Source organism: Plectropomus leopardus, chromosome 18, assembly GCF_008729295.1.
Source record: "Plectropomus leopardus isolate mb chromosome 18, YSFRI_Pleo_2.0, whole genome shotgun sequence".
NCBI classification, from domain to species: domain Eukaryota; kingdom Metazoa; phylum Chordata; class Actinopteri; order Perciformes; family Serranidae; genus Plectropomus; species Plectropomus leopardus.
The window spans coordinates 8,261,497-8,287,379 of NC_056480.1; the positions used below are offsets into that span (position 1 = coordinate 8,261,497).

A 25,883-nucleotide genomic window follows, 5' to 3' on the forward strand; every position below is an offset into this window, starting at 1 on the left:
GTCTTATCACAAGTCTTTACTGTGAGTATCATCTCTGCTGCTCAAGGGTACAACGGCAGCGCCTGATCCTCCTCCTCACCTGTCAAGTTTGGGCAGATAACCTACCTGAGGACCACGCCCTCCGCTGCGCAGAGCAGGAAGTGGCTGTCAACGCTGTCGCTGTAACGTGAATGAAAATGCAACCGTGTATTTAAGAGAGAAATTGAAGCTTTTAAATCGTCTTTTAAAACTTTTTACGTCGTTTGACAGCAGAAACATCATTTTTGGAGAACATGCGGCTGTGTCTGACCTGCGCGCTTTTGGGGCTTTTGTTTTTGACGGTCTTCGACTCATCAGGTGGGATAATAATTTCTCTATCAGCAAGAAAATGCTTGTTTATAGTTTTGTAAAGTTTTGAGCACACATTTTCCCTCTAATTCTGTTGCTTAAGGATACAAAAAATGTTCTAAAACAAACATTGTGGCTACAGGTTTGTGCCAATTGGGTCAAACTGAGCAGAGTGCATGTTGTCTGTGTGATTAAACGCGCTCAAGTTGAACTTAATGCAAGTATGCAGTCATGTAAAGCACTCTACATGCTGTGTTTAAAGCTCTGTGTCAATAAATTAAGAGATAACAGGAGACATTAAGTCAGCTTTGAGTGTGATTGATTGACTCCGACAGCGAAACGCTCACATTCAGCCTGTGTGTGACTTCCAGACCTCCATTTTCAAAAGCTTTATGAGGCATTTATGGAGCTTCCTGGAGGCATGAATTCATCATGACTTCATTAATGATTGACCTGCAATCTGCTGCTGAGCTGAGCTATGAATCTGGCGGGCGTTTTATCATATTTTTTTTGCTAAATTTAAACTCTGAGCAATCTTTGTCACTAAAAAGTTACCAGCTGCATGCTGAATTTATTCTCTCTAACAGCCTTTTGTGGAAATAATCAAATATACTTATATTTTTCCACTAAATATGACTATTTTGAACCCAGTGACATCCTCGACACACCCATTGTTTGCTGTCACAAGAAACCCTCCAGCCTACATTTTATGTAAAAGCTGCACTGTTGCTTTGTGTTGCCTTCAAGTCCTTGCAAGTTCAGGTTGTGAATTCCTGCTTTCCTTTTATGTGAGAACTTATGCAGATCAGCTCACACATGCTTCAAAAACATAAAGTGTTTTCATTCAAATCTGCCGCATCACTGCAGCAAAAACCACGCCACCAGAGTTTATGTAAATTATAATGACATTGTGACTGGAGCTACAGTTTGGACAAATGTGAAACTAAAAGATAAAATGTAGTTTTACAGCTTTCGTGTTAGTTTGTTAAAGACAATTTCCCCAAAAGGCATAAGGTTGCATTGGAGTCAAATATCACAGACACAGTCGTTATTTTTAAAAACAGGTTCCCCTCTCTTTACTCAGCACTCAAGATGACTCACGATTATGTGAAAACAATTAATTCATTTGCTTTGGTCTGTCACTACAGAACAGGGGATAGGTGTGCCTGATACCACTCTGTTTGCACAAGTGTCAACAGCAAACTGTCTGACCGTTTGTGTGTTTTGTTCCTTTTGTAGACTAACTAAAGTGTTGAACTGATATCTTAAATTGTTTTTCAGGAGAGCTGATGGTGTCCAGCTCAGTGCGAATACACTGATATCCGCTCATATGTTTCCTTTCTCTCTTTCTAAGTCAAAAAATGTCACAAAAGTAGAGAATCTCTGTTTTCTGGATCTGAATCTGGTTTAATGACAAGTGGGTTTTCTCTTACTTTGTTTGTATTGGTGCAAAAAAAAAAAACATAGCAAGTAGATATGAAAATAAAAGCAAGTACAGGAAAATTATAAAATGTAAATATAGCAGAAAAATACAATTAAATATAAAAATATATATCCAGGATGTCCAGATAAAGTTTTTTGCCCCTGGATCTCAATCCCATCATATCATATTGAGAACCTGCTGATAGGAAACCTTAATCCGATACTTACTGTAATTACTAAGTAGTTTTTTAAATAAATACAATGTATAAACCCGAAAATTGAATAGTTCGGCAACCTATTAATAAAACCGTTCCCTGCGTCCAAATTGTTCATTAATGCTTTTTAATATTAATACCCTATTTATGTATTTATTGTATTATAAAATAACAATGTATGAAATAAAAAAACCCTCCCCTTGATCTTTTTGGCCTTGTTGCTGGCATATGATCACATGCACATTAGCAAAGGATAAGACAACATGAAAAGTCATATGAACTGTAATGTTACTATTTAGAGTTTGTTTTAATATAAATACATTTTATAGGATAAAAATACACAATTAATGTAAAGATACAGTAAACAGCATGTTTATTTTTATTGTCTGTTAGTTCTAATAAGACTCCATTCATGAATTGGTGTGGAGAGTGTGGTTATTGTAAGCTCTGCACAGCTGTCTGTCTCTCCTCCGAGCATGGCAGGGAAACACCGTGCAACATAGTTGACAAAAAAGGAGGAGCCCACTTAAAGAAAATAAAAGTACCAGAATGGTATCGGCGGATACTCAGTATTAAATGACTCACATCAGAGGCAAAAAAACAAACAAACATACAAAAAAACTTGATCAGGACATCCCTAAAGATGAATGTTGTTGCCTGAAAGAATGTGTGTTTGTGCAATATCCAAAGACTCAGTCCAGATGTGTTTCAGCATGCTCTAGGGCTGCAATTAAAGATTATTTTCATTGTTGTTTAATCTCTTGATTATTTTTGATCAATTGATTAGTTGTTTGGTCTATAAAATGGTGAAAAGTGTTTCCCACACCCAAAGATAATTCCCTCAAATGTCTTGTTTTGTCCACAACCCAAAGATATTAATTTTGCTGTCACAAAGGCGGAAAGAGGCAAGTAAATACTCACATTTAAGACTTTGGAATCAGAGAAAAAACACGTTTTTTCTATAAAAATTAATTAAAAAAATACTCAATACCGATTAATTAATTTTTAAATAAGTTGTCAGTTCATTGACTCATTTCATAATTGACAACTAATTAATTAACTGATGCAGCAGCATGCACTCAATAAGCTGATGTTGAGGTATAAAAAAACACTGTGGCAGTAATATTACTTCATCTCTCTTGGATTGTTTTTATGCTGTAATTTTCTCCTCAAATCAAAGGTCACACCTTTAGGTCACTGAACTCAGCTTTCAGCACATACACGTTCTTTGTAGCTAACTCTCTCCGATCTGTTTCCTCAGTATGCCTGCAGACGACGGTCCGACCAGACAAAGGCTCAACAGTGACGGTGACCGCCGGGCCGCAGTTTGCTCAGTGTGCCGTGTGTACAGTCAGCGGGGTGAACGACACACAGACGTCTTGTCACACGTCTCTGTCTCTCGTCCCTGAGAAGGAGGTCAAACTGCTGTTCAACTGCTCCCAGCCCGTCGAACAGGTGTACGCCGTGACCATCACTCGGACCATCGGTGAGTTATTCGGGGATTGATTTTGTTTAGGGAACCAATCAGGACCAGGTGTAGCTTTACTCTTTGGAGTCTTTAACCAATTAATTTGATTATAGATGTTAAATTGTTTAAATATGTATTTGTCTGGGGTCCGATATTCAAATGAATTAGTTATAAATTAATTGGCTTGAATTTACATGTGAAGTTGTTTCTGTGAATAAGGTAAACCTTTTTTTTACATCCCAAATCACAAGAAAAAAAATGGCACTGTACTGTTTCGCACACTATGGTCAGGTTACATTTGTTCGTCATTATGTTGCGGATAAATCGATACTTTCATATCAAAAATGCTGTGGTTTATATGTGGAAAAGACCATATTTGGGCTTTAAAAACAATTTTTGTGTCACAATAACAGCCTGAGAAGTTGTTAATGTCTCTAAAAAAACAGCCGCTTTTCATGGCACTATCTCCGTAAGAAAGAAATGTCTCGGTAAAAAAAAGGAAAACAAGGCTTTTTGTGCCGAAAGTCTCTATAAAAAAACAACTACTTTTCCATGAAAAACAACTGCGTGGCACTATGCCCACTGTAGATGCAGCATTTTCTTAGTTTGAAAAAAAAAAATTTGTGGAGCTATTTTGGCAGGAAACGCTGCAAAGTCAACATCTTTTTGTGCAACTATCCCTGCAAGGAACACAGCAATATCTTGGTTAAAAAAGAGACTGCTTTTGTTGCACCAACCCTGCAGAAAATGCAGCCCTGTCTTGCTTAAGAAAAATTAATAAATACATTAAAATTGCTTTGCCATGGCACTCCCAAGGTAAAATGTTTTGGCACAAAAACAGCCGCTTTTCATGGAACTAACCGGCAGGAAACTCAGCAAAAACAGCAACACGTCTTTAAAAAACACCCACGTTTGTTGGCTAAAAAGCTGCTGGAAACAAAAGGTTTCAAGTCACTATTATAATAAATCCTTCTATTTTTATCTCTTTAAACGTAATTATAGCTGATGATTATAATAATTGTGCATACAGAATACCTGAGAACTGTGATGTTTTCTGAGACTGTAACCGTATCTAGTTGCTTCCTTGAGATAAAGGAACCAAAAATCCGTGGTGCCTTGGATATATCATATGATGTTAGGGAGCTGCAAATATTAAGCTCCTTATAAATTCACATAAAAACATAATTAATTGACTTGCATTTTGCACAAGAGCTGAAATAGTTCAACTACTCTTTTCTCCATTTTGAATCCAGAGTGCACTAAAGACGCCTGCAGCCCGTCGACAGTAGAAACTCAGCCCTCCATCCTCGCAGAGTTCAGCAGGAGCTTCAGCTGGGAGCTGAAGGCTCCAGAGAAGACGGCCGTGACTCTCAACATCCTCGGAGCGGGGCTGATGGAGTCGTCACAACCGTGCCCTGACGGGTTTCAGTATTTGGTGACCACATCCAAAACAAACGGCAAAGGCCCGACTCAGTATTGTCCAAATGGTTCTGTGACTCGTTTAGACCTGCTCAGCGGAGCCGTCGTGTCTCTGCAAGTTAAACCAAAGGCTCAGGTCAAAGCTGTGCTGTTCTCGGCTTCCGCTGGACCAATAAGTAAGAAAATATTTCTGGATACAAAATGAAAGTGACAACTCTTGATATTACTTTGACCTGTAACAGACTTACCGCACAAACTTAGAGACTGATTTACAAACATTTAGTGCAACTCAATCCTCACTCCTCACTCATTGTGTTTCACCCCTTTAGAGGGCCGAACGATGGTCGTAACCGTTGATTCAGGCACCACCGTGCTCCTCAGCCGAGATCCTACGGAGGCAGAGTGTGAAGTTTGCTCTGGTAATGGTGCTACCAGTGACTGCAGCCCCACAGAGAAAACACTGACCAACGCAGAGAAACTCTCGCTGGAGTTCAGCTGCCAAAAGCCAGAGGATGTGTACAGCGTGAAGATGAAGAAGAATATAGGTGAGAACTGTTAAGGCTACATATCAACATGTACCTTAATGCCCAGCATATGTTGGGGTCGTTTTAAATTGTAACTCTTATGTATGGCAAACAAAAAACGTTTTGAAAAAAAAATTCTCTTTTTCTTCTTCTTCTCCATAAAAAACGCCCAGCATTGAAATAAATATTAGAGTAAATGCAGAAATAAAAGAAGAAATACATTTATTACAATATTATTAATTTATTTAAAATAAAATAAAATAAAAACAATTTAAATATATATTTTACTTTCGTCATTAAATAAATATATACAGGCTCTATAGAGCACATAAATCAATATTTGAATGCAACGTTAAATAGAAACAGAAATACATTTATTTTATTATTAATAATTTTAATATATTATTTTAAATTGATGTCATTCTTAAATATTGTGCTTTTTAATTTTATAATAAAATAAATATACATAAGCTGTACATCGAACAGGCATTAATATTTTAATACAAGTCAAGTGAAAATATTAGTAATCGTTAGTAATTATTTCGGAAGCAAGTCATTTTTAATTAATTTCAACTATCTTCTTCTACAATCCCTCTATTTCAAAATGTCTACTTTTACTTATTTCTGTATTTTTTCAGAAATACAGAAAATTAGAAACACCAGAAATGTAGAAGTAAACACTTTTAAGAAATACAGAAATAAACTGAAGGTTTTTGAAATACAGGAAGAATTGTCAAAATAATTTTAATATATATTTATTTATTTATTCATATGTGTCCTAATCCATTACCATCTATGTCTGATTATTTGTTAAACCATTTATGTTTGTATTTCTTTCAGCATTTACTAAAAAAAAAAAAAAAAAAAAATTTTTTTTCAGTATTCACTCATATACTGTATGTGCACATTTATTTACAGAATAATACTGTTAAATAATAATTGTCACAAATAATAATAGTACAAGCTCTTTTTCCTCTGTGGTGCTCATAGAGAGACAAAAAAATTGTTCAAATTTAAACATTTATCATTTTTGTTCTCAGAATGCACCCAGAGCTCGTGCACTGCCGCAGCAGGAGAAATTGATCCAAACCTCTTCAAGGACTTTAAAAGATCCCTAATTCTGGACATTAGCATACCAGAGAGGACTGTGTTAACACTGGACTTCCCTGGCGGATTAAAGGAGATGTCTGGAGCAGAAAATTGCAAAGATGGTTACCAGTACATAGTGAGCACGACAAAAAGTGACGGAAACATGAAAACGAACAGCTACTGTAAAGGAGGGCCGGACTCTCCGCTGAAGCTGCTCAGAGCGACGACTGTGACCGTGGAGGTGCCCAAAGGAGGCGAAGTGGATCCATTCACTGTCAAAGCAACACCAAGAGGCAAGTTCACCTTCAGTTTGGTCACGCAAGAAAACTAATACAGTGAAGAAATATTCCTAAAATGTGATGCTATGTTCTTTAAAATGACAAAGATTTAATTTTAGTCTTGATCTGATGCTCATTGATCAACAAAAAGTGCACTGATAGTGAGAGTTATTAAAAGCTAGCTTCAGTCTGTTTTATGTTTGACCACTGACGTAAATATAGACGCCGTGTCAGCCCTTTGCAGCGCCATATTGGACAGTGCAAGGCTCGCCTGTAATCAAATGGAAACAAACAGGGGAGATGTGGTTTGTCTGGCTAATAAGCACAATAACGTTTATTTTATTCAACTGATATCAACGAGTTGTTTCTATATCGAAGGGTTTATGATCTATTTGTAGTAGGAAAATTTTTTTTTGTCTGCAGTAAATTATGATCTTGATATTTAGGCTAAAATCACTGCTGGATTCTTAATTTAAAAAAAAAAAAGATACAAGACAAAGTACAAGTTTATAGTGCAATAAAAGAAACATATAAGCATAAGGACTGGAAATAAATGTAACCAAATGTAAAGTTTTATTGTACCATTTTTTTTTAAATTTTAGGAGGTAGAATGATGTCCGTGCAGCCTGATCCCGACACCATCATCACCATCAGCAGGGTGACCAGTGACCCAGAATGCAATGTGTGTGAGAAGAAGGACCCCACACCGATATGCAAACCAAATGTCCTCACCCTGAGAGACGCTCGCAACACCTCAGTAGAGTTCGACTGTCCTCGACCTCAGGATGTTTTCAGTGTGGAGATCAACAGAGAAATTGGTATGTCGATCATTTAAAAAAAAAAAACAGATTTTTTCGTCAGTTGTCTCATCAAAGACACTTTTTTAATGAGGAGGAAATAAAATAACAGGTAACTCCTGATAGCATTCTTCACATTGTTATTTAACACTCAATTTTAGTCAGTCTCTTACTAATTTCACCAGTATTTTTGAACAAACTATAACAAATTTAACTGGCGTGTCTTTATAGAAGCATGACATTAGGCACACAGTCCATTTAAAACTGTGTGGTTTGTTTAGAAAGAAAACTCACATTGATGCTCTGACTGAGGTTTTATAAGTCAGAGAACTTAGATTTGATAATATAATCCATCAGTGTATGATTTCCTGCATACAGACAAATTCATTTTTTAACGATGCAGCTGTGTGAATCCTTGTAAACACAAAACTCTTTGTAAAAACTAAAGAACAATCACTTATGTGCTCTTCTCTCCTAATCGCAGACTGCACGGAGACCTCCTGTTCGGGAGACATCGTTCAGGCCGAGTCCTCGCTGTTCCCAGACTTCAACCGGACCTTCACCTGGGATTTAAAAGTCGTCTCCACCCGCGCCTTCCAGCTGGACTTCCCAGAACCGGGAATGCGACAGATTCCCAACGAAGAGACCTGTCCGGATGAGCACACGTACTCTGTCGTCACCTATCTGCGCACGGGGCCGGCAACCATCGGTACCTTTTGCAAAGGAGGAACAGTGACGACCATCCTGGCTCGCTACAAGGGCCGAATGTCTCTGCAGGTCCCCGGGGACCGAAAGCTGGACCCCATTAACTTCAAACTCAACGTTGGTCCTGAGACCAGCAGTAAGTTTGTAAATTTGTTATTCATTTTTATTGCACGCCAACATGTGGTCCATCTCACGCTGAGGTGGAAGACAAACTCTATCAAACATCATACATACAGTGACAGCAAGACATCGTCCAGTAACACACAGGCTGCACAAAACCGAAAAACCAAAACCAAATATAAGCAATTTATCAACACAATTAAGCAACACATCGTCTCTCCCAACTTGTCAAATACTGATGCTCGGTCAGTTGCCCTCCGTGTCAAACTATGACGCTCAGTGTAGCACACTTACTGCTTTCCGTGTTTATTTATATTGATATGTGTGGCCTCCTCTTGATGTTTTAAACCACAATAATCTCTCCTTGTTTCTCTCCAGTGGCGGCCATAGTGAAAGTCAACCTGCCTCGAGGTGTATCAGACACAGACTTCATCACAGCCAACTACCCCGGCGATTTCCCCGATAACCAGCAGATGCAGTGGGACTTCACGGTGCCCGGCATGCACAACTACTCCATGCAGTTTCGTGATCACACACTTCCAGAGTGCCTCAACGAGGACGCGGTGGTGGAGGTGGAGTACCAGAAAGAGGGCAAGAAGGTGACCAAACTGCCTCTGGATGGTCCTCAGCCGCAGCATCAGCAGGGCAACTTCAACATGGTGCTGAAGAACTGTGAGACCAACAGGACGCTGCAGGGACTCGCCCTGAGCTACAGAGTCTCCGTCATGAGGAGCGGACATCCAGGTACAGTGTTAAAAACAGAAAAAGAAAGATGTTCTTTTTTCTCTTTACCACTTTAGTGTTAAAGGAGAAAAAGAAACCGATGGAGGTGTGCTGTGCTATGCTTTTCTCAATTTAAAAAAAAAAAAAACGAGCTCGGAGTTATGCTGTAGACACACTCAAATGTTTTGAGAAACCAGTGTGCGTGTGTTGCACAAAAAGAACAATACAATATGTCTTTTTCTGGCGACCTTGATATTGAAATATCTTCACAGTTTGAGGCACAAATCTTGTTTCATGCAGCAGATGGAACATTTTTTTAATCTAGATCAGAGGTGTCCAAACTTTTTTGAACGGGGGCCAGAAATACCTGGCTGCAAGCTGCTTCTTGCATCAAAAAGGTTTTTAAAAAAAGATTAAAAACAAACAAGACAAATGCAACTGTTCCATCTTTTAGTTAAAATGTATTCAACTGTATTCAGCTCCTGAAGTGGACCTCACCGTCCACTTTACATGTCTTTGTTATGGCCGTGTCCAGTACAGAGCAGGAAATGTCAGTATGTTTGTTGACTGTCTCTTGATGAAAACACATAATTTCCGACCTGATGCATGTCTGCAAGCTGCATTATAATTTTTCCATTGTGAGAAGAACGGAAAAAATGCAAATTAACCAATATTTAGGGGCGGGCTCATTATACCGTATTTTTAAAGTCAAGGGCTGTATTAAAGTGGTCGGACTTTGGACATGCCTAATCTAGATGATTTGATAAGTATTTGTGGAATTTTGGAAGTTTTGTTAAAGGACCCTTTTGGCTTTTTAAAGATTGTTTATTTTGGGAAAATCTAATAATTAGCTGTGCAACTTCAATGTAATGACGAAAAAATGAGAGGCACAAACTGGGGCTACATGAGTCCAAATATACATCACTTTACCTACAAAATGCCACAAATTTTTAGATAATACATTTATCTCAGAGCTGGAATTTAGCAAAGTACATTTACTGAAGTACTGTACTGTTTTGTACTTTGCTATATTATTTGACATCTCAAGTTACAAGCTACTTTCCAGATTTAGATTATTACTATAAATATTACAGTATAAATCAAGTAAAAGATGTATTATTATTGGTTAAGCCACCCGACAGTATACAAAGTATTATTGCATCAATAATTATAAGTACAGTGTGTTTGTGTGTGTGTGTGTGTGTGTGTGTGTCTCCATTCTGCATAATGAGTTTTTTCACTTTTGTTACTTTTAAGCATACTTTAATGCTAGTACTTTTGTACTTTGTGGTATGATGTTGAATGCAGGATTTTTACTTCTAATAATTATTTTTAAAGGTTTTGTATGTAACTCTGGAGAAAGATAGTTGACTGTTGAGTCTCATTTTCAGGTCATCAAATACCAAAGATTTTGGGGTTTGTGGTTAAGTGCTCAGCGGAAAGAGTCAGGATTCAGCACCATTAAGTTTATCACAGTTTCGTACAGCACCGTTAAGTAAAAGAGTTATACTTCTGTCCGACTGTTCGGATCAGCATGTCTGTGATGTCGTTTATCAAAATAATACTATATTATATGACTAAAATATAGTGATTTTGTCGTATTTCTGTCTCAGTTCTGTGTGCGGTGGATCTGACCAAACGGCCCGGAGTGTCCCTGCAGATAGAGAAAGTGGGTTCTGATCCGTACTGTGAGATGAGCATCGACTCTAAGATTGAGAAGAAGATAAATGTGGCCGCAGGCACCAAGGCCAGCCTCTCGTTCCTCGACTGTCCCAATGAAGATGTGCGCCTGACTGCCAGTAAAGTTATTGGTAAGATGATTTTATTTTATTCAATTTCTTTGTTGTTACTGTAAAGAACTTGTTTTTTTTAGGTTGATGTCTATCAGTTTCCTGGTTAAATAAATATTAATATAGAAGTACAAAGTCTGTTCAAGTCTTAAAGACATCGTTACATATTTTGGGTAAGCCTTTTTGCTAAGTGTTAGAGAAGACTGACATGGTTTAAGTTCAAGTTCATTTGCAGATTTAGATATCAAAAAAAACCAGAAAAGAATGACTATAAAACATCAAGCACAGCACAAACAGTATCATCTTACTTTCATCAGTAATAAAATATGTTTTCAAAAACGTGAAACTTCCTGTTAGTCTAAACAGTCTCAAATCAAATTATGTCTTTGTTACTTGGGCTATTCCCTGTGTTTGGAATTTAAAAGGTAACTTATATTTTTTTCTAACTGGGGCCTATTTTCTGATGGTTCTGTGTCTAAATGATTACTGGAGACCACAATGCCTTAAACCGCTCAAGTACTGAGTGAGACATGCAGCTGGAAGATGCAAAACAGACTACAGTGTAACCACTCGGAGCGTGTGCACCACCAATTTATGTCCGCTAAAAGTGCTTTTTTTTTTGCAGATGTAGAGGATCCTACTCTTGAACAAAAGGTCTCTCTGCAGGGATCCTTTGCACAGTGTTGCCCGTCACTTATACTACCAATATGAGCCTGTCGGTGGCAAAATCAACTTTCAGATGATGTAACTCGATGATGTAGTCTAAATACTGGATAAATTTTAAAAATCCTTGTTCCCATTGGTCACTCAAACACAAAATCATGGGAAAATATGGTCCAGGTTTTAAAATACTAAACTTACCCTTTAATATTTCCTTTTTTTAAAAAATTCCTTCGATTAACAGGGTGCCAAAATGTGACGACCTGCTCTGCGACTCTCCTCACTGTGCCCAAACTGGACTCCTGTCTGCCGATGCCGCTCCACAGCTTCACCTGGCACCTCACCATCCCTCAGGACGGCACCATAGACTTGATGTCGCCCACGGGGAGCCTCCGACAGTCTCTGCCCGGCCAGGAGTGTAATCAGTCTTTCTTGCTGCATGTGGCAGAGGACGATGGGTTTTCTCTTGGAGATTTCTGCCATAAAGGAATCATCCAGAAAATTCAGGTGCACGCAAATGTCTCCATCACAGCCAATGTCCCGGACTTCAGCAAGACCAGGGGGTCTTTTCTCAATGTGAGCTTCAGTGAGGAGATTCCAGGTAAAATATGAATATAACTCAGGATAATGTTTTACTTTTTAATAATCTGAAGATTATTTCATTAGCTAATAGATATATTCATTAGGAAGAAAACTGTGAAAAGGAAATTATTATAAATACCAAAATCCCAAGGCGGTTTCTTCATGTTAAATGTTTCGTCCAAAAAACAATCAAATCCCATTATATTATATTACCACCAGATTAACAGCATGTATGTCTAAGAAAAACAGCTGATTGTCATTAAAAAATCTCAAATTTAAGAAGTTTGGGGCATTTTTATGCCGTGCCAGCTATAGCCGAGGCCGGAGGCATTATGTTTTCAGGTTGTCCGTCTGTCTTCAAATTTAGCACAAACATCCACTTTGACTCAAGATGAGCTGATTTCTGTGATCACAGGCCAAAGGTCAAGGTCCCTGTTACCTCATCTGTCTCATTCTTGCGAATGTAATATCCCAAGAACACTTTTAGAGAATTTCCTCAAATTTGGCACAAACGTTCAAGTAGACACCAGGATGAACTGATAAGATTTTGACTATCACCATGACCTTGCATCTGTCTCGTTCTTGTGAACGCAATAGCTGAAGATGGCCTTGGGGGAGTTTCTTCAAACTGATTAGAATCTGGTTGTTGAAGGTCAAAGGTCAAGGACACAGTGACTTCATAAAATGTGTTTTTTAACCATAACTCAAGAATCCATACGCTCAAATTTCATGCAAGTTCTAACGTTTCATATCCAAGAGGTCAAAGGTCAACTGTGATATCAAAATACTCCGCAAAAACACTTTTCTGTCCAGAAACAGGAGGGGAGACATTTGGTCAAAGACTGAATTGGTGAGACTATTTTTGGGTGCCCACTTCGAAGTTCAGCTGACTGTATAGATCTATTGTGTATGAGGCATCCATGTTTTTACAGACATGGATGTAAACTGTGAGCGCAACTTAACTGGCGCACGGAGGTATTCATCCGCACAGAGGTATTTGTATTTGCTTGAAAAATTAGAAAAACTTTTAACTTCCTGACAAATTGATTGATATACATATTGTTTAAGCTTCATTGTGTCATCCTTTCTTTATGGTTTTAATCAACGTAAGAAAGTTCTGACAGGTTTGTAATTAATTTGAGTGATTTTCAGAGTGGATTTTTATTGACCGAACAATTCATTAATCAAGGAAGTAACCCTTAGCTGCATCCCAGGTAAGAGGGTCTGTTTTCCCTCACATTTGTCATGCTGCTGTGATTTTTCACTGTAATTGTAGTCAAATAGAGCAAATCAACTCTACTTTTAAATTCCACACAGGGGCACTATTGTACCATGAATGCTGGAGGACACAGTACTGACACTCTGCATTATTTCCATCCTTTTTGTTAGAGACAATCATTTACAAAGTCAGTCCAAAGGCATCATCTCCGACCCTGCTGGCGACCCCCAACTGGCCTCAGGGTATGAAGCCTTCCTCCACCGTCTCCTGGATCGTCTCTCTGCCGAGCCAGTACAAGGCACTCACGCAGTTCGTCAACGTCAGCCAGCCCAAATGTAAAGAGAGACACACCGCCATCAAGGTGAGGATGCTGGGGTACGAGGAAGAGCTGATGAGCCGCAGGGAGGACGAGCAGGCGGAGGACTTGGAGGTGCCACATAGTTTCTATCTCAACATGTCCAACTGTATACCAGAGGAGGGAAACTTTGGTGCGGTGACCAAAATCGTTTTACAGAAGAAGACCAGTAAGTAGCAATTTAGTCCTTGATGTCAAAAACAAAAATCAACAAAACTTAAGAGCTTAATTTTGCTACATGTTCTTTTTCCCTACAGATCTCTTGGCCATCCTCCTCGGGATAGCAGGAGCTCTTTTGCTGTTGCTCATCATACTGGCTGTTGTTTGCATCGTCACAAAGTGAGTACAACTGTGACAAAACTTTTGAGCCCGTATTCATCAAACTGTTAAAGCTGTAGTTAGTTATTTTTTAAGTGTATGTCTTAGTTAGTCTTAGGTTTGTTGATTATGGGGCCTGGTTTGTATTTGGGCATTTGAAGTATCATGTTTTTGACTTGAGCTGGTTTAGGGGATAAATATTTGTCAGTATTCTATAAGATTTGTCTGTAACTGGTTGTTGATGTTGAGTCATTGTCGATCTCTTCTTCTTATTGATGTTCTTATTGTCTGTGTTTTGCCGTCACCTAACAGGAAAAAGAAGAGAGACAGAATGAACAAGGAGTCGTCCATCTACATCGGCAAAGGGAATATCTTCCGCCCAGGTGACAGGCACTTCAGCAAAGCTCGGTCTGATAATGAATCCCACGTCTACGCCTCCATAGATGAGTCGATGGTGTACGGCCACCTGCTCGGCGACTTCAGCTATGCCGACAGCATTCAGGACCACTACAACGGGACACAGGTGGACTCTTATAAGACATTCACAGGCCCCACTGATCCGGGTCTTCCTGTAATCACAGAACCGGAGCCCGAGATGGACCAATTCAAGACGTTCCTAGACCCGTCTGAGTCTTTCATCCCGTCCCGTCCGCGTACGCCCATTGACCGACAGGACAGCCTCGGCTTCCAGGACAGCAGGATGGTGGTGAATGAACTGTACACGTTCAAGAGCACGGGGGATATAAATACGATCCGGCTCTCTGGTGCCGACATGGAACCACAGCCGCCGATAACGGAGGACGCTTTGTAGTGTGTAAGGACTGTAGCTGCATGTTGGACCGCTGTTACTGGATTGTCATTACAGCACCGAGTATCTCCAGATGGTACTGATGTGAACTTCTGTGCCTCGATCACACTCAGGGAATCTGAGATCGACGAGCTTCTGAATGTGATGTGAACGTCGTCCTCGTCAGAACTCATTTCTAAAGGTTTAAGACTCGAAGCTGTGAGTGTCTTTCTAAAGGAATTTTAACATGTTGGAAGATACTTTTTGTAAAATACTTTTTGAGAGTAAGATGAGAAGAACGGTTACAACCTCACATCAGTTCAGTAAATATGAAGCTACAGTCAACAACTTGTTAGCTCAGCTTAGCATGAAGACTAGAAACAAGGGGAAACAGCGAGTCTGGCTCTGCCCAAAGGTCACAAAATCCACCTAATCCACCCTCTTAAACTGATACGGATTAAGACCGAGACACACCACAGTGACATCAAGGAATAACACTGATGAAGTAAATTGTCGTGTCACCTCATGTCACCTGTGTCTCGGCCAAAAAATTGCTCCTGAACGCATCGCAGAGACTCCAGCCAATGACCAACTAGCACATGTGTTCGGCGAGGAAATCTCACTCTCCATACCAGCAGGTGGCAGCAGTCTGTATTCATCAATCAAAAAGGGAAACTGCAAGACCAACAAGACGGATTCAAGACGCTTGTTGACCAGTTAGCACATTAACAACACAACCAGATGTTCAAAGAACATCCTAGTGAACAATAACAAAAACAACTGTACTAACCGAATAATACAGAATTGTTCTGATCTCGCCTTTTTGACTTTAGCTGTTTTTTTTTACTTTCCTCACTTTTCGTCTCGTCCACAAAGCTGAACTGACATTCACTGTGATTTCACTCACCGTCGGGCTCCAACGCTGATTCAACAGGCTGAATCGTTGGAAAAAGAGATGACAAAGGACGACTAGTGCCAAAGGCGCGGAACATGCTGCAAAAGACGCTCGCAGACGGTCTGAAATTGACCAACAGCTGACTGTCTGCTTGGTGTGTCAGGGCCTTTAAACACATTTTGTTGGTGGTGTCACGTTAGGTGTTTTCTCTGTTTCCAGCCTTTGTGCTGAGGTAAAGTAAATGCTGGCTGTAACATACTGTACAAATATGACAGTGATATCAATCCTCTCATCCAACTTTCAGAGAGAAAGTAGCAAAAATGTCAAATTACTCCTTTAATGCTTTATATGTTTAGTTTTTTAAAAATCTCAGATTCAGATTCAGGAGCAGGACCAGTTTTTAAAAAGTGCTGGCCTTGTTTTAAGAGTGTTTTTATATTCTTTACCCGTTTTGTTCTTACATAGCTTTGTTTTTTCTATCCCTGTAAATACAATTTAGTTTTGTTTGTTTTTTGGAAATACATTTTAGGAAAAAGGTCCAGTGGGCAAACAGTTTACTTCTTGAGGTAACGACTGCCATCAAACTGAATTTTCCCTCTCATGCTGTGACGATCACCTTTTACATCCTGGATGGTGAAAACAAATGTCAGCCACAGGAACTCTGGCCATGAAAAACAGAGAGGTGGAGGAGGGTGTGGACGTCTTCAGCCTGCAGAGCAGCAGCCAATGTTTACCATGGAGAAGTGTTTTTACTGAAAACAACAAATGTGGAAGCCAGGATCACATGGTTGCGCCACATTTCTTGCAGCTGCAGATGTTAAATTTAAAATAAAGTCTGTATTTCTTTACCGAGCCTTTTGACTTTTGGGAACAGTGTTTGACATTTTCAGAAACACACTTTCTTTCTTTCTCAAATGAGAAAATAATGTGGATCAGTCTTCTTATTTAAAGTTGCTGTATGCAATTTTTCTTTTTCGTTGCATTTTCTCAAACTTCTCCTTAAAGAAATGACCATAGAGGAATGGGTTTTCATAGTGTATTGATGTTAAATTTTCAGGTTACATCAGGCTAGACATTATAAGAGACTACAAGGCTAACAAACTGAAATATTTTTTTTAAGAATGCGGAGAAAAGTGGAGTTACTTTAATGCAATATCACTTATTATTCCAGCTCCATGTGAGTCTTGTCGTTAAAATGCAGTAAAGGTGAAAGGATGTCTGAGTTTAAACCAGTGGTTCTCAACCCGTTAAAAGAGATGTGCGGAAAATGACACCCAGCACCTACACACATTTGATTGCAGGAGTACTGGTATTTTGAATTATTAACATCCAATATATGCATTAGAATTATTCCAAAAATTATAATCTTGTCTTTTTTTAAGGAGAATATGTACATAAATCTATGAAATGAAGGCAGAAATGTTTTCGTCCTGTGGAAGAGCTGATGTGTACAATCTCTGGCTTATTCCGTTGCTTCTGGTTTTGTTGTGACCACAAGGACCGCTGCAAATGATACATCACCAGATCACTTTTGTCAAAAATAACAAACCCCGATGTCTTATGCAACTGACTGTGACTCCTAAATCAGAATTTAGTCCAGATGCAAAACCAGCTGAGAACCACTGGTTTAAAGCTCCTTTGAGAGAAGCAGGCATTGCAGGGAGAGTACGTACACACTGAAAGCAGCTATAACATTGGCAGTCTATGCGATCAAACAATGTTGAACTGGCACACGGAGGGCTTCTCCTCACGACAGTTCTCATCAAACCACTTCCCGCTGGAGGCCCCGGACAGGACGGCGCAGTTGCTGGACATCCCGCCGTCAGGCTGAGGGGACCGGTGGTTGGAGGTGTCCCAGTTTTTGTATGTAATGCTGGAGCCGGTCTGGTCCACCCAAGTGCCCTCTGTCACCATGTCGTTGATGCCAAGCCAGACCTGTTCGTTCGGGCCAATGCTCTGGCGGATGTAGTCTCTGAGCTGGTCGTTCGCTTCGCGGGATGTGGGCGTACCGAGGACGCCGCCTAGGGCGTTACAGTCCTCGCTGGCAGTGTGGTAGCGTTTCTTCACAGTGTCGGCCAAGAAACACTTGTCATAGATCTTTATGCCTTTCAGACAGACTGAAAAGACAAATAAAAGGGTGGTTAGATTTGTTTTCTTTTTTCAGTTGGAAACAATACAGGTGTCCTCTAGTAATGTGAGAAGCACTAGTCTTCTGTATTTGATTTTGGGATTTCTCAGGAACAACTGGATATCATTTAGTGTACCGAACAGAGGTTAGCATGTGCTCTCCAGATTCAGACTTGCAGTTCAAAAAACAACACATGTATCCCATCTGAATTTATTTTTAGAGATACATAGCATACAGACTGTTCAGTGCATATTTGGTGCGCTGAACATTGTAGCTCATGTCATGTTCGTCCCTTTAAATGTTCACATTGCAATCCAATTACCAACATGACACTAACGTTTGTCTGCTTCCATTACTGACTATAAAGCGGGTTCAGCCAAACGATTGCATGTCTAAGGCTGAAAGAAGTTAATCTTGCTCAAGGGCTCTTCAGCAGGCAGAAATTTTACTGGTTCAGGAATTTAAACCAGCTAATCTGCAAGTCTAACCATGGCTGGATTAATCTGTTAGGGGGCCCAAGGGCAAGAAAATGTATGTTGGGCCCCTGTTGACCCTCTACTTGTCACCTTGCCCCAGACTTTATGTGTCAATGACTACAGTTATATGCACATCAATATTCCACTATTATTCTGAATATGACAATATTCTGAATTTGATACAGGTCATAAAAATGGCATATTCTGTTAAAATATTCTGTATTGGGCCGCTTTCTGAATTTAGCATTTCCCAACTGAGACATGTGGGATATGTTGGTATTATTGGGGTTTTAGGAGCATAACTTGTATACAGCCAGTTTAAAATATTTGTCTCAACTGGGGTTTTTTACCACAGTTTGCAACACACAGCCTTGTTAAGAAGCTGTAAGCAGGAGTGTTAGTGAATTATTCATTTTCTATTAGCCATGTGAACAGCTTAGTAGGAATATTGTCTTTAAGTGTACATTATAAACTAAAATAGCAATGCTCATGGTTTCAAATCAAGCTTTTGTCTCTAAAGCCCCTTCCTACACAACAAAAAACCTACCAAATAATCACTAACATCAGGGTTTGTCTTTAGTGAGAAAGGTTACGATCAGCATTAATTCCCAGGACAAATGACCCTGCAGTAGTTACAGGTATTTATCAGCTGTGGCTCCAATCAGCAGTGGTGGACATGGCCCCTAGCTGGACAAACTAATTTCTGTCCCTTTTGTGGCACCACCATTTGTAACTTCTGCAATTCTTTGTCATCTCAGCCACAAATTTTAGTGGGTTTTCAGGTGTTTAACTTGATATAAGTGCTAACTTTGGTTGGAAAGGGGTTTTGGGGTGACCTTTGCTGTATGAGCCTCTCTGTTAGAGCCCTTGAAACTTTCTAATTCTATTTTTAACCAATTTAATGTAAATATATTAGCAGCACCTAGTGGAAGTTTTTTTGTAGTGCCTCAATTATGCAGTATCACCTCACCTGGCATCTCAGGAACTCTAATTAAAGGCAGCTGTGCTGAAACTAGTTGACTGTGGTAGATAATTATGGGAACAGTCATCACACACAGTGTGTTTGATTTAATGTTAGTTTATTATTTGATGAATTTGCTGTTTACAACTTTGAGTTTTTTTGTAAATACCCTATTTATTTTAAGAAGTGTTTAGGATTTTTTGTTTTGACATGATAGTAAGACAAACCAGTTTCTAGCTTTACCCAGCAACTCTCCAAACATCATTCAACTCAAACAAATGTCGAGCCAACTGGACCATCAAACAGTGAGTAACTAACAAAACACACAAAGTTACATTATGGTGTTTGTGTGTGGCTAATTCAAAGTTGTTATCATAAAGCTGCAGTTTTGACAATCAAAATTCAGTGTGCTCTTTTTAAATCTCTTGCAAAAACAACTTGGGGGGTTATCATGCACGACTGGCTGACAGACAGAGGTTGTCCCTCACCGGTCTGCAGGGCTTGTTGTTCCTTCAGGAGGTTGAGCTCCTGGACGATATCGTCGATCTGTTTCTGTAGCTCCTTTATGGCAGCATCCTTTGCTGTATCTGCTTCCAACAACAGAGACACAAAAATATTCAAATCAGGTTTTAATGTTTTATTAATTGTTTCAAGGACATTTGAGCACACAATTATAAAGAAAATATGCAGTTTAAAAAAAAATCTCATGAAACAAATATGATAATCCAATATATAGAGATACTGCCACAGACAGTGATGGAGCAGATGTCTACCTTTCTTCACGATCCTCCTCTGTGAACTCTGCTGAAACGAGCAGTTCACCAGTAGTAGTACTCCCAGCAGCACACACACTCCTCTGAACTCCATGGTGAGACCTGTTGAATGAGGCTGATCCAGCGTGGATGCTCACAATTTATCCGCCTCTCTCTCTCTCTCCTCTTTCTCATACCCTCCCTCTCACCTCTCCAAACAAGGAAAAATACTGAACTCTAAAACTGCCATTTGCAGGAAAAACAACCTCAGAAGCGTTAAAGGATGGCGTGTGTGTGTGTGTGTGTGTGTGTGTGTGTGTGTGTGTGTGTGTGTGTGTGTGTGTGTGTGTGTGTGTGTGTGTGTGTGTGTGTGTGTGTGTGTGTGTGTGTGTGTCTCTCATCTGGCTCCAGATGCTTCACATGGAGAGCCAGTACAAACCACAGCAGGCCTGGTGAGCAGGTGGAGACTGGCAGACAGTGTAAAGCAGTGATGATGTAATAACTCAGTGCAGCTTTCATCAAAGTATATGAAAGAGGAATAAACAAACACTGACTCGTGTGTTGCACAAGTGCATAAATAACTTGGTTACAGTTTATTTCTTGGCTCAAAAGATGAGTTAAATCTTTTAAAAGAGATGGAATAAGACTTTCTTTCCTAAAAGTTGGCCAAAAGGTGTTTTGGAAGTCTTAAGTTATGGACTCATTTGGAAAGACGTAATATTTCCAGGTGTTTTTGGCAGCAGAGAGGCACTTTCATCATAACCTTTGAAGTCTCTTTTGCAGCTTTAAATTTCCAGTTTGGGCACCTGCTGTCATTCCTTATTTTAATATTTGTACCATTTCATAAACTATTCTCTGCATACATTTTCTCGTTTCAGAATCTAAAGTAGGAGTGTGTTTTGGACCAGTCTGCTCCATCAGTCTGCACCCAGCCAGCGCACACACCCTTCAGCAGACTGTGGGAAGAGTGGAAGTGATCCAGAGTCACATCTGGAGTTTCTGTACGACTGACACGTGGCAGAGACAAGAGGACGCAGAGAGACGACTGAACTTCTGCTGCACGCTTCTGTCCTGACAGTACAGTTCAGAGTACTGTGGTGAGTGTCGCACAAAGTTTTACAACATAGCAAGTTCTCTGTTTAAAATATACTGTTCAGCAACATTATTTAATAGACCTACTTGATTTTGGTGAAGCATATTCCCTCTGGAAGATCTTAAGCATAATTTATTATCTTAATTGTCTCTCAAATATAGGTCTACCTGTACAAAATCTTTACACCAGACCTTACTTGGTTTTTGTTCAAACTCAACGCCATTGAGTGCTGCAGAAATTAATCCTAAAACCTTAAAATGAGTATTTTAGTACTCGCAGTCCCGTCAACTCAAAATCAGTGGGTTTTTTGAACCAGTTTTTGGTTAGATGCCTGAAATAAGGTCTGCGGTTAACATAAGCTTAAGAGACTTTTACGTTTTGTTCTATGACATAAAATATGTCAATAAATACTCCACTCTTACATTTTCAAGCTTCCAATTCTGTTGGATTTTTGTTTAGGGAACCGGGACAAACCTTATGTTCATGTTTGCCAACAACAACAAAAGAAACACCATCTCTGCAGCACTCTATACAAAAGTATATCCACATATTTATCCAAATTTAAAGTACAAGCACAAGAAAATTGTAAAAATTATTATTTTTTATTAGAAAATGTTGTATAAATGTACAAATATGGTGCCGTTGATGTTAACCAAGAAAACCCACTTTCTGTCGCTTCTTTCCCAAACTCTCCTCCTGCTGCAGCAGCTTCATGAGCGGAGCATGAAGAGCTTTTCCGACCCGTTTGCCTGCCTGGAGACAACAAAACACTTCAGCACTAATCTTTTTATTCACACATAATCATATTCAACACTGGAGGAGGCCAGATGGCCCGAGAAGGAGGGCTGGACTCACCTCTGTCATTTCAAAGATGCTCTCTGGATCCAGGCTGCCTCCGCCCACCTTCCTCGTGCAGGTGATCGTGCCCTTGTGTGTCACAGAGATGATCAGGCTCGCCACGGAGCAGGCCTTCTCCTGCAGAGTCGCGTCCACCACGTGCCTGTGGCCCACCTGCAGAAAAACAGCCAGTGTCAAGGTCACGCTTTATGTGATGATGGGCTTCAGAGATTCTTCTCATCAGCAGGTGAGCTTACCTTGCACAGTGTCACTATACAAGGAACGTTTTCTACACTGAGTCTCATGCAATCATACGGGTCATCGGACAGCTCAATCTCCTTCCCTCCTTCCTCATCGGTGGATATGTGCACTCGGGGAATTCTGTCAGTAAGATAATGTATATAGACTGTATATAAGCTTACATTTCTCATAGTTAGGATTAGAGATAAAACAGCTTGTAAACAAACACCAGTATAACACCGTACTTTGTGTTGAAGAGAGCTGCCTTGATAGCTATGGAGATGGCATCGTACAGGTTTCCATCGCACTGCAGGAGCTGCGGAAACACGTCAGTGTGAGATTTTACCTCAGTGACGATCACAGCAGCAAATATACGCAGAACAAATACATTGTTTTGATGTCAAAACTGCCCCTTTATTCCTCCACTTAAACACTTTGTTTGAAACAGTATTTTACATGCAAAGATGTGCATATTTTAATCAAACAATAAGGAAAAGAAATCAAAGTACAGCTGAAAAATTTAAGAAAAAAAAGACCATTTTGGGTGAACTCTATGTATTCATCTTAATTTCTGTCAATGTGAGAAAAAAATCCAACGCCTTAGAACGAAGACACACTTGGCCAATCACCTCACAAAGTGGGCTTGGAGTACACTAACATTTCCGAAAGTGAGAGACATTATTGGACGCCACAACTCACCAGCACATCCACAAAGAGGACCCAGCAGTGTTCTCCTTCACTGATACAGAGGCTCTTCAGGTCCACACTGTGTTTGTTGTTAAAGACTTTGTAAAGGGTGTTACTTAGCTCCGTACCGAGCTCCTCGCCTCCTCTGCCCTCAAACTCAGGGGTTGCATTGGCCGAACTGATAAGAAGGAGAAAACAAGACAATTAACATGTGAGGTAACCGAAAACGTATCAGTCTGCGATGTTTCATTCTTACTTGTCTCTGTAGGAAAAAGGTAAGGAAGAGAAATCAGGGAAGGCAGTGACGCCAGCTGACCCTGCTACCTTTCTTCAGACATATTTATTGCATATTTATAATAGAGATAATATTTTCTTTGGTAAGTCCAGAATCACTGGGATATGTTGGAGATGCATCTCACAGGGAAGAGATGATGCAACACTACCTCCTAGTGGCAGGACATCCATCCAAACACTACCGAAAATTAAAAAAAAAAAAATAAACAGGGACTGATAGTAAATTATTTATAAGATAACTGATAACATGCACCAAACCCACCAGTCAACAAAGAACTCCAAGTAGCCTTCATTTGGCACCATGGGCCGTGGTTTTCCAATGTCCGCCTTAATCCCAACCAGAACCGCTGTGTGCCCCTGAAAGACAGACAAAACAGCACACACCAGAAAATAGTAAGTAAGTACATTCACTTACTTACTTTTTTTAGGAACCTGTACTTTATGTGAGTATTTCCAGTTGCTGCCACTAAATAAACTCCATTAGTACAATTCAGAGTTTAAGATTATACTTTTCATTCTACTACATTTATCTGGTAACTTAACTTATTTTCCAGACTCAGATTAATGCTAAATAATATGATCAACAAATAAATCATGATTTTAAATTGTCAATATAACTTGATCCCTAAGGGAGAATGTGCAAGCTACTCAGCAATATATAGAGTAATATATATAAACTATGTAGAAATCAAATATTTGTAGCCCCACATTTACCAACTGTAATAATAAATGTGTGTACACATCAATGCAGTAAAAATCCTAATTTAATAATACTTCTGTATTTTTGAGTAAAATAAAAAATGCATAATTTTACAAACTACTTCTACACTACGCTATTCTTATTTTTACTTAAATATACTTCTTCCGTCACTGGTAATCAATCTGTTATCCTTCCTGAGGAATAGCATACAATAAAACAGATTGGGTAGACATTAGATAGACTCAAACATAACTGAAAAGTAGGAGTATGTGCAATTTTAAGTGTTGACAAGTGGCTCAGCGTGCACAGATGAAAAGTTTTAAAGCGTAGACAGAAAGTCTGTCCACATCAGAATCAGAAATAAATTATCGATTGCAGGGTGGTAAACTGTGATATGTTACAGTCGTTCTGATGTGAAGAATAGAGAATTGCAAAACATAGAAAGAATCATTATGAGAATGAAAAATAAGTAAAAAATAAAAATATGTGCTGTGCATTATGCTTCAATTTCACACCAGTATGTAAAATATAAGAATTATTTATCTAGACGATAGAGTATGTAAGGTTTGGAAATTTAAAAACTAAAATATGTGCATCATATGTTAGATACATTCAAGAGTGCTGTAGAATATTCTTCAGTTGAATAACTGCACAGAGTATTGCTTTAATTATTGCACAGTTAAGACAGTATTACAATAAATATGGTGCCTAAAATCCCTCTTGCACAGTTGTATATAATGAATGAGACATTTGTTGTTAATATTATACATTACCAGTGTGACTTTGGCGGAGCCGTCTGTGTTGGACACCACATCAGTCTCTATCTCCATGTGTCTGTAGTCCTCACAGCCTCTTCCGTCCACTCGTAAATCATCCTGATTTAGAGAATAAACATGTAAACAACACATCAGTCTCAGTTAGCTTATGCTAATGCTAGCTGGCTTTGTGCAGTTATAGAGCACGAATCACACTCGTCATTTATTCAGTCATTTATAGACACGTTTTTAGCCAAAGATAGCGTGTAGCGGTTAAAACGTACCCTTATACCGTGTAAAATGTAAACTTTTTCAGCCTCGCTAACTTGTACTGTTGCCATAATGTCAGAGCAGCGCTTGCATGTGTGTGAGACGCTCTTCTTCTACGCCATCAAAAGACGACACAGTCAGCACGTTGTGCTCACCCGGATGTCCCGGCTGTTGATGAAGCCAAACTGTCAACTCGTAGCCCAAAAAACATATTAGAGACACTATTTTAAGGTAACTTGTGGTTAAATTTGGCGAAATGTGTTGCTTTCTGACCTATACATCTGAGTTTCTGTCCGTTAAAAAGTTTTTATCAGCTCGTAGCCTCTCCTGAAGCTTATAAAGGTTGGGTCATTTCATCATGCACCGGATTTCCCTCTCAGTTGCAGATCCTGGATCAGATTTAAAAGTTGTCATATGTCCACTGCAGCAAACACAGAGGGGCTGTAACTGATCCCAGATCTGATATCATGTTCATTAGCCCTGATCAGAACTATTAGGTAGTTGAAGTATAATCGGGAACTTGCACTTTTAGAACTAAAAGTATGAAAAGTAAAAGTACAAAATGCAGAAAACCCTCTGGAAAAAAAACCCCAAATCGTAAAATAAATAAATTTTAAAAATCAACATTCAGAAACAACAATAGAAAAGCAACCCAAAACTCAAAATTAATAGAAAACATAAAAAAAAAAAAACACCACCCAAAAAAAACACAGAAAAAACATCCCCAAACTGCAAAAAACCCCACACTCAAAATCATGACCCCACCCATTATAAAAGTGCTAATACTGGTGTAAAAATGTAACTGTGAAAATACTCTGTCACTGGTAAAAGTCAGTTAACTAAAGTTATCAAATAATTGTGGTGGAGTAAAACCTACAATATTTCTCTCTTGTAATAGAGCTAGAAAGTGGCATGAGATTAAAATACTCAAGGAAAGTTAAAATACCTCAAATTTGCACTAACTGACATAGAGGCAGTATATATTTGAGCAGACTAT

General features: G+C 39.3%; 3 protein-coding genes across 4 annotated transcripts; 1 reads left to right on the plus strand and 2 right to left on the minus strand.

The window, feature by feature from the left end:
• The first annotated feature begins 118 nt into the window (after positions 1-118).
• Positions 119-16,545, plus strand: cdcp1b (CUB domain containing protein 1b). Its single transcript, XM_042506337.1, has 13 exons — positions 119-336; positions 3,226-3,450; positions 4,686-5,027; positions 5,181-5,396; positions 6,416-6,757; positions 7,345-7,560; positions 8,024-8,380; positions 8,743-9,108; positions 10,701-10,898; positions 11,782-12,138; positions 13,509-13,862; positions 13,951-14,032; positions 14,324-16,545. The coding sequence occupies exons 1-13, from the start codon at positions 273-275 to the stop codon at positions 14,820-14,822; spliced, it is 3,618 nt and encodes a 1,205-aa protein (XP_042362271.1). The 5' UTR covers positions 119-272; the 3' UTR covers positions 14,823-16,545.
• Positions 16,546-16,715: 170 nt separating this feature from the next.
• Positions 16,716-20,145, minus strand: LOC121957640 (tetranectin-like). 2 transcript variants are annotated; one of them, XM_042506338.1, is made up of 3 exons: positions 20,032-20,145; positions 19,747-19,848; positions 16,716-17,810 (listed from the first exon to the last, which is right to left on the minus strand). In XM_042506338.1, exons 1-3 carry the CDS (start codon positions 20,123-20,125, stop codon positions 17,404-17,406), a joined length of 603 nt encoding a protein of 200 aa, XP_042362272.1. In that variant the 5' UTR covers positions 20,126-20,145; the 3' UTR covers positions 16,716-17,403. The 2 variants fall into 2 exon arrangements, with proteins under 2 accessions (XP_042362272.1, XP_042362273.1); XM_042506339.1 differs by having other exon boundaries at positions 19,747-19,845; positions 20,032-20,144.
• Positions 20,146-21,724: 1,579 nt separating this feature from the next.
• On the minus strand, positions 21,725-25,045 carry exosc7 (exosome component 7). The gene is made up of 8 exons (XM_042506899.1): positions 24,901-25,045; positions 24,635-24,736; positions 23,424-23,518; positions 22,880-23,045; positions 22,426-22,496; positions 22,198-22,321; positions 21,959-22,114; positions 21,725-21,856 (listed from the first exon to the last, which is right to left on the minus strand). Exons 1-8 carry the CDS (start codon positions 24,955-24,957, stop codon positions 21,752-21,754), a joined length of 876 nt encoding a protein of 291 aa, XP_042362833.1. The 5' UTR covers positions 24,958-25,045; the 3' UTR covers positions 21,725-21,751.
• Between the last annotated feature and the right edge of the window lie 838 nt (positions 25,046-25,883).

Coding starts and splice junctions, on each gene's coding strand:
- cdcp1b (XM_042506337.1), top strand. CDS start 273: ATGCGGCTGTGTCTGACCTGCGCGCTTTTGGGGCTTTTGTTTTTGACG. Junction 3,451..4,685: donor GACCATCACTCGGACCATCG/GTGAGTTATTCG, acceptor TTTTGAATCCAG/AGTGCACTAAAGACGCCTGC. Junction 13,863..13,950: donor CGTTTTACAGAAGAAGACCA/GTAAGTAGCAAT, acceptor TTTTCCCTACAG/ATCTCTTGGCCATCCTCCTC.
- LOC121957640 (XM_042506338.1), bottom strand. CDS start 20,125: ATGGAGTTCAGAGGAGTGTGTGTGCTGCTGGGAGTACTACTACTGGTG. Junction 19,849..20,031: donor GAGGAGGATCGTGAAGAAAG/GTAGACATCTGC, acceptor TGTTGTTGGAAG/CAGATACAGCAAAGGATGCT. Junction 17,811..19,746: donor ACAACAAGCCCTGCAGACCG/GTGAGGGACAAC, acceptor TTGTCTTTTCAG/TCTGTCTGAAAGGCATAAAG.
- exosc7 (XM_042506899.1), bottom strand. CDS start 24,957: ATGGCAACAGTACAAGTTAGCGAGGCTGAAAAAGTTTACATTTTACAC. Junction 23,519..24,634: donor GCTCCGCCAAAGTCACACTG/GTAATGTATAAT, acceptor TCTGTCTTTCAG/GGGCACACAGCGGTTCTGGT. Junction 22,115..22,197: donor GTATAGTGACACTGTGCAAG/GTAAGCTCACCT, acceptor GTTTTTCTGCAG/GTGGGCCACAGGCACGTGGT.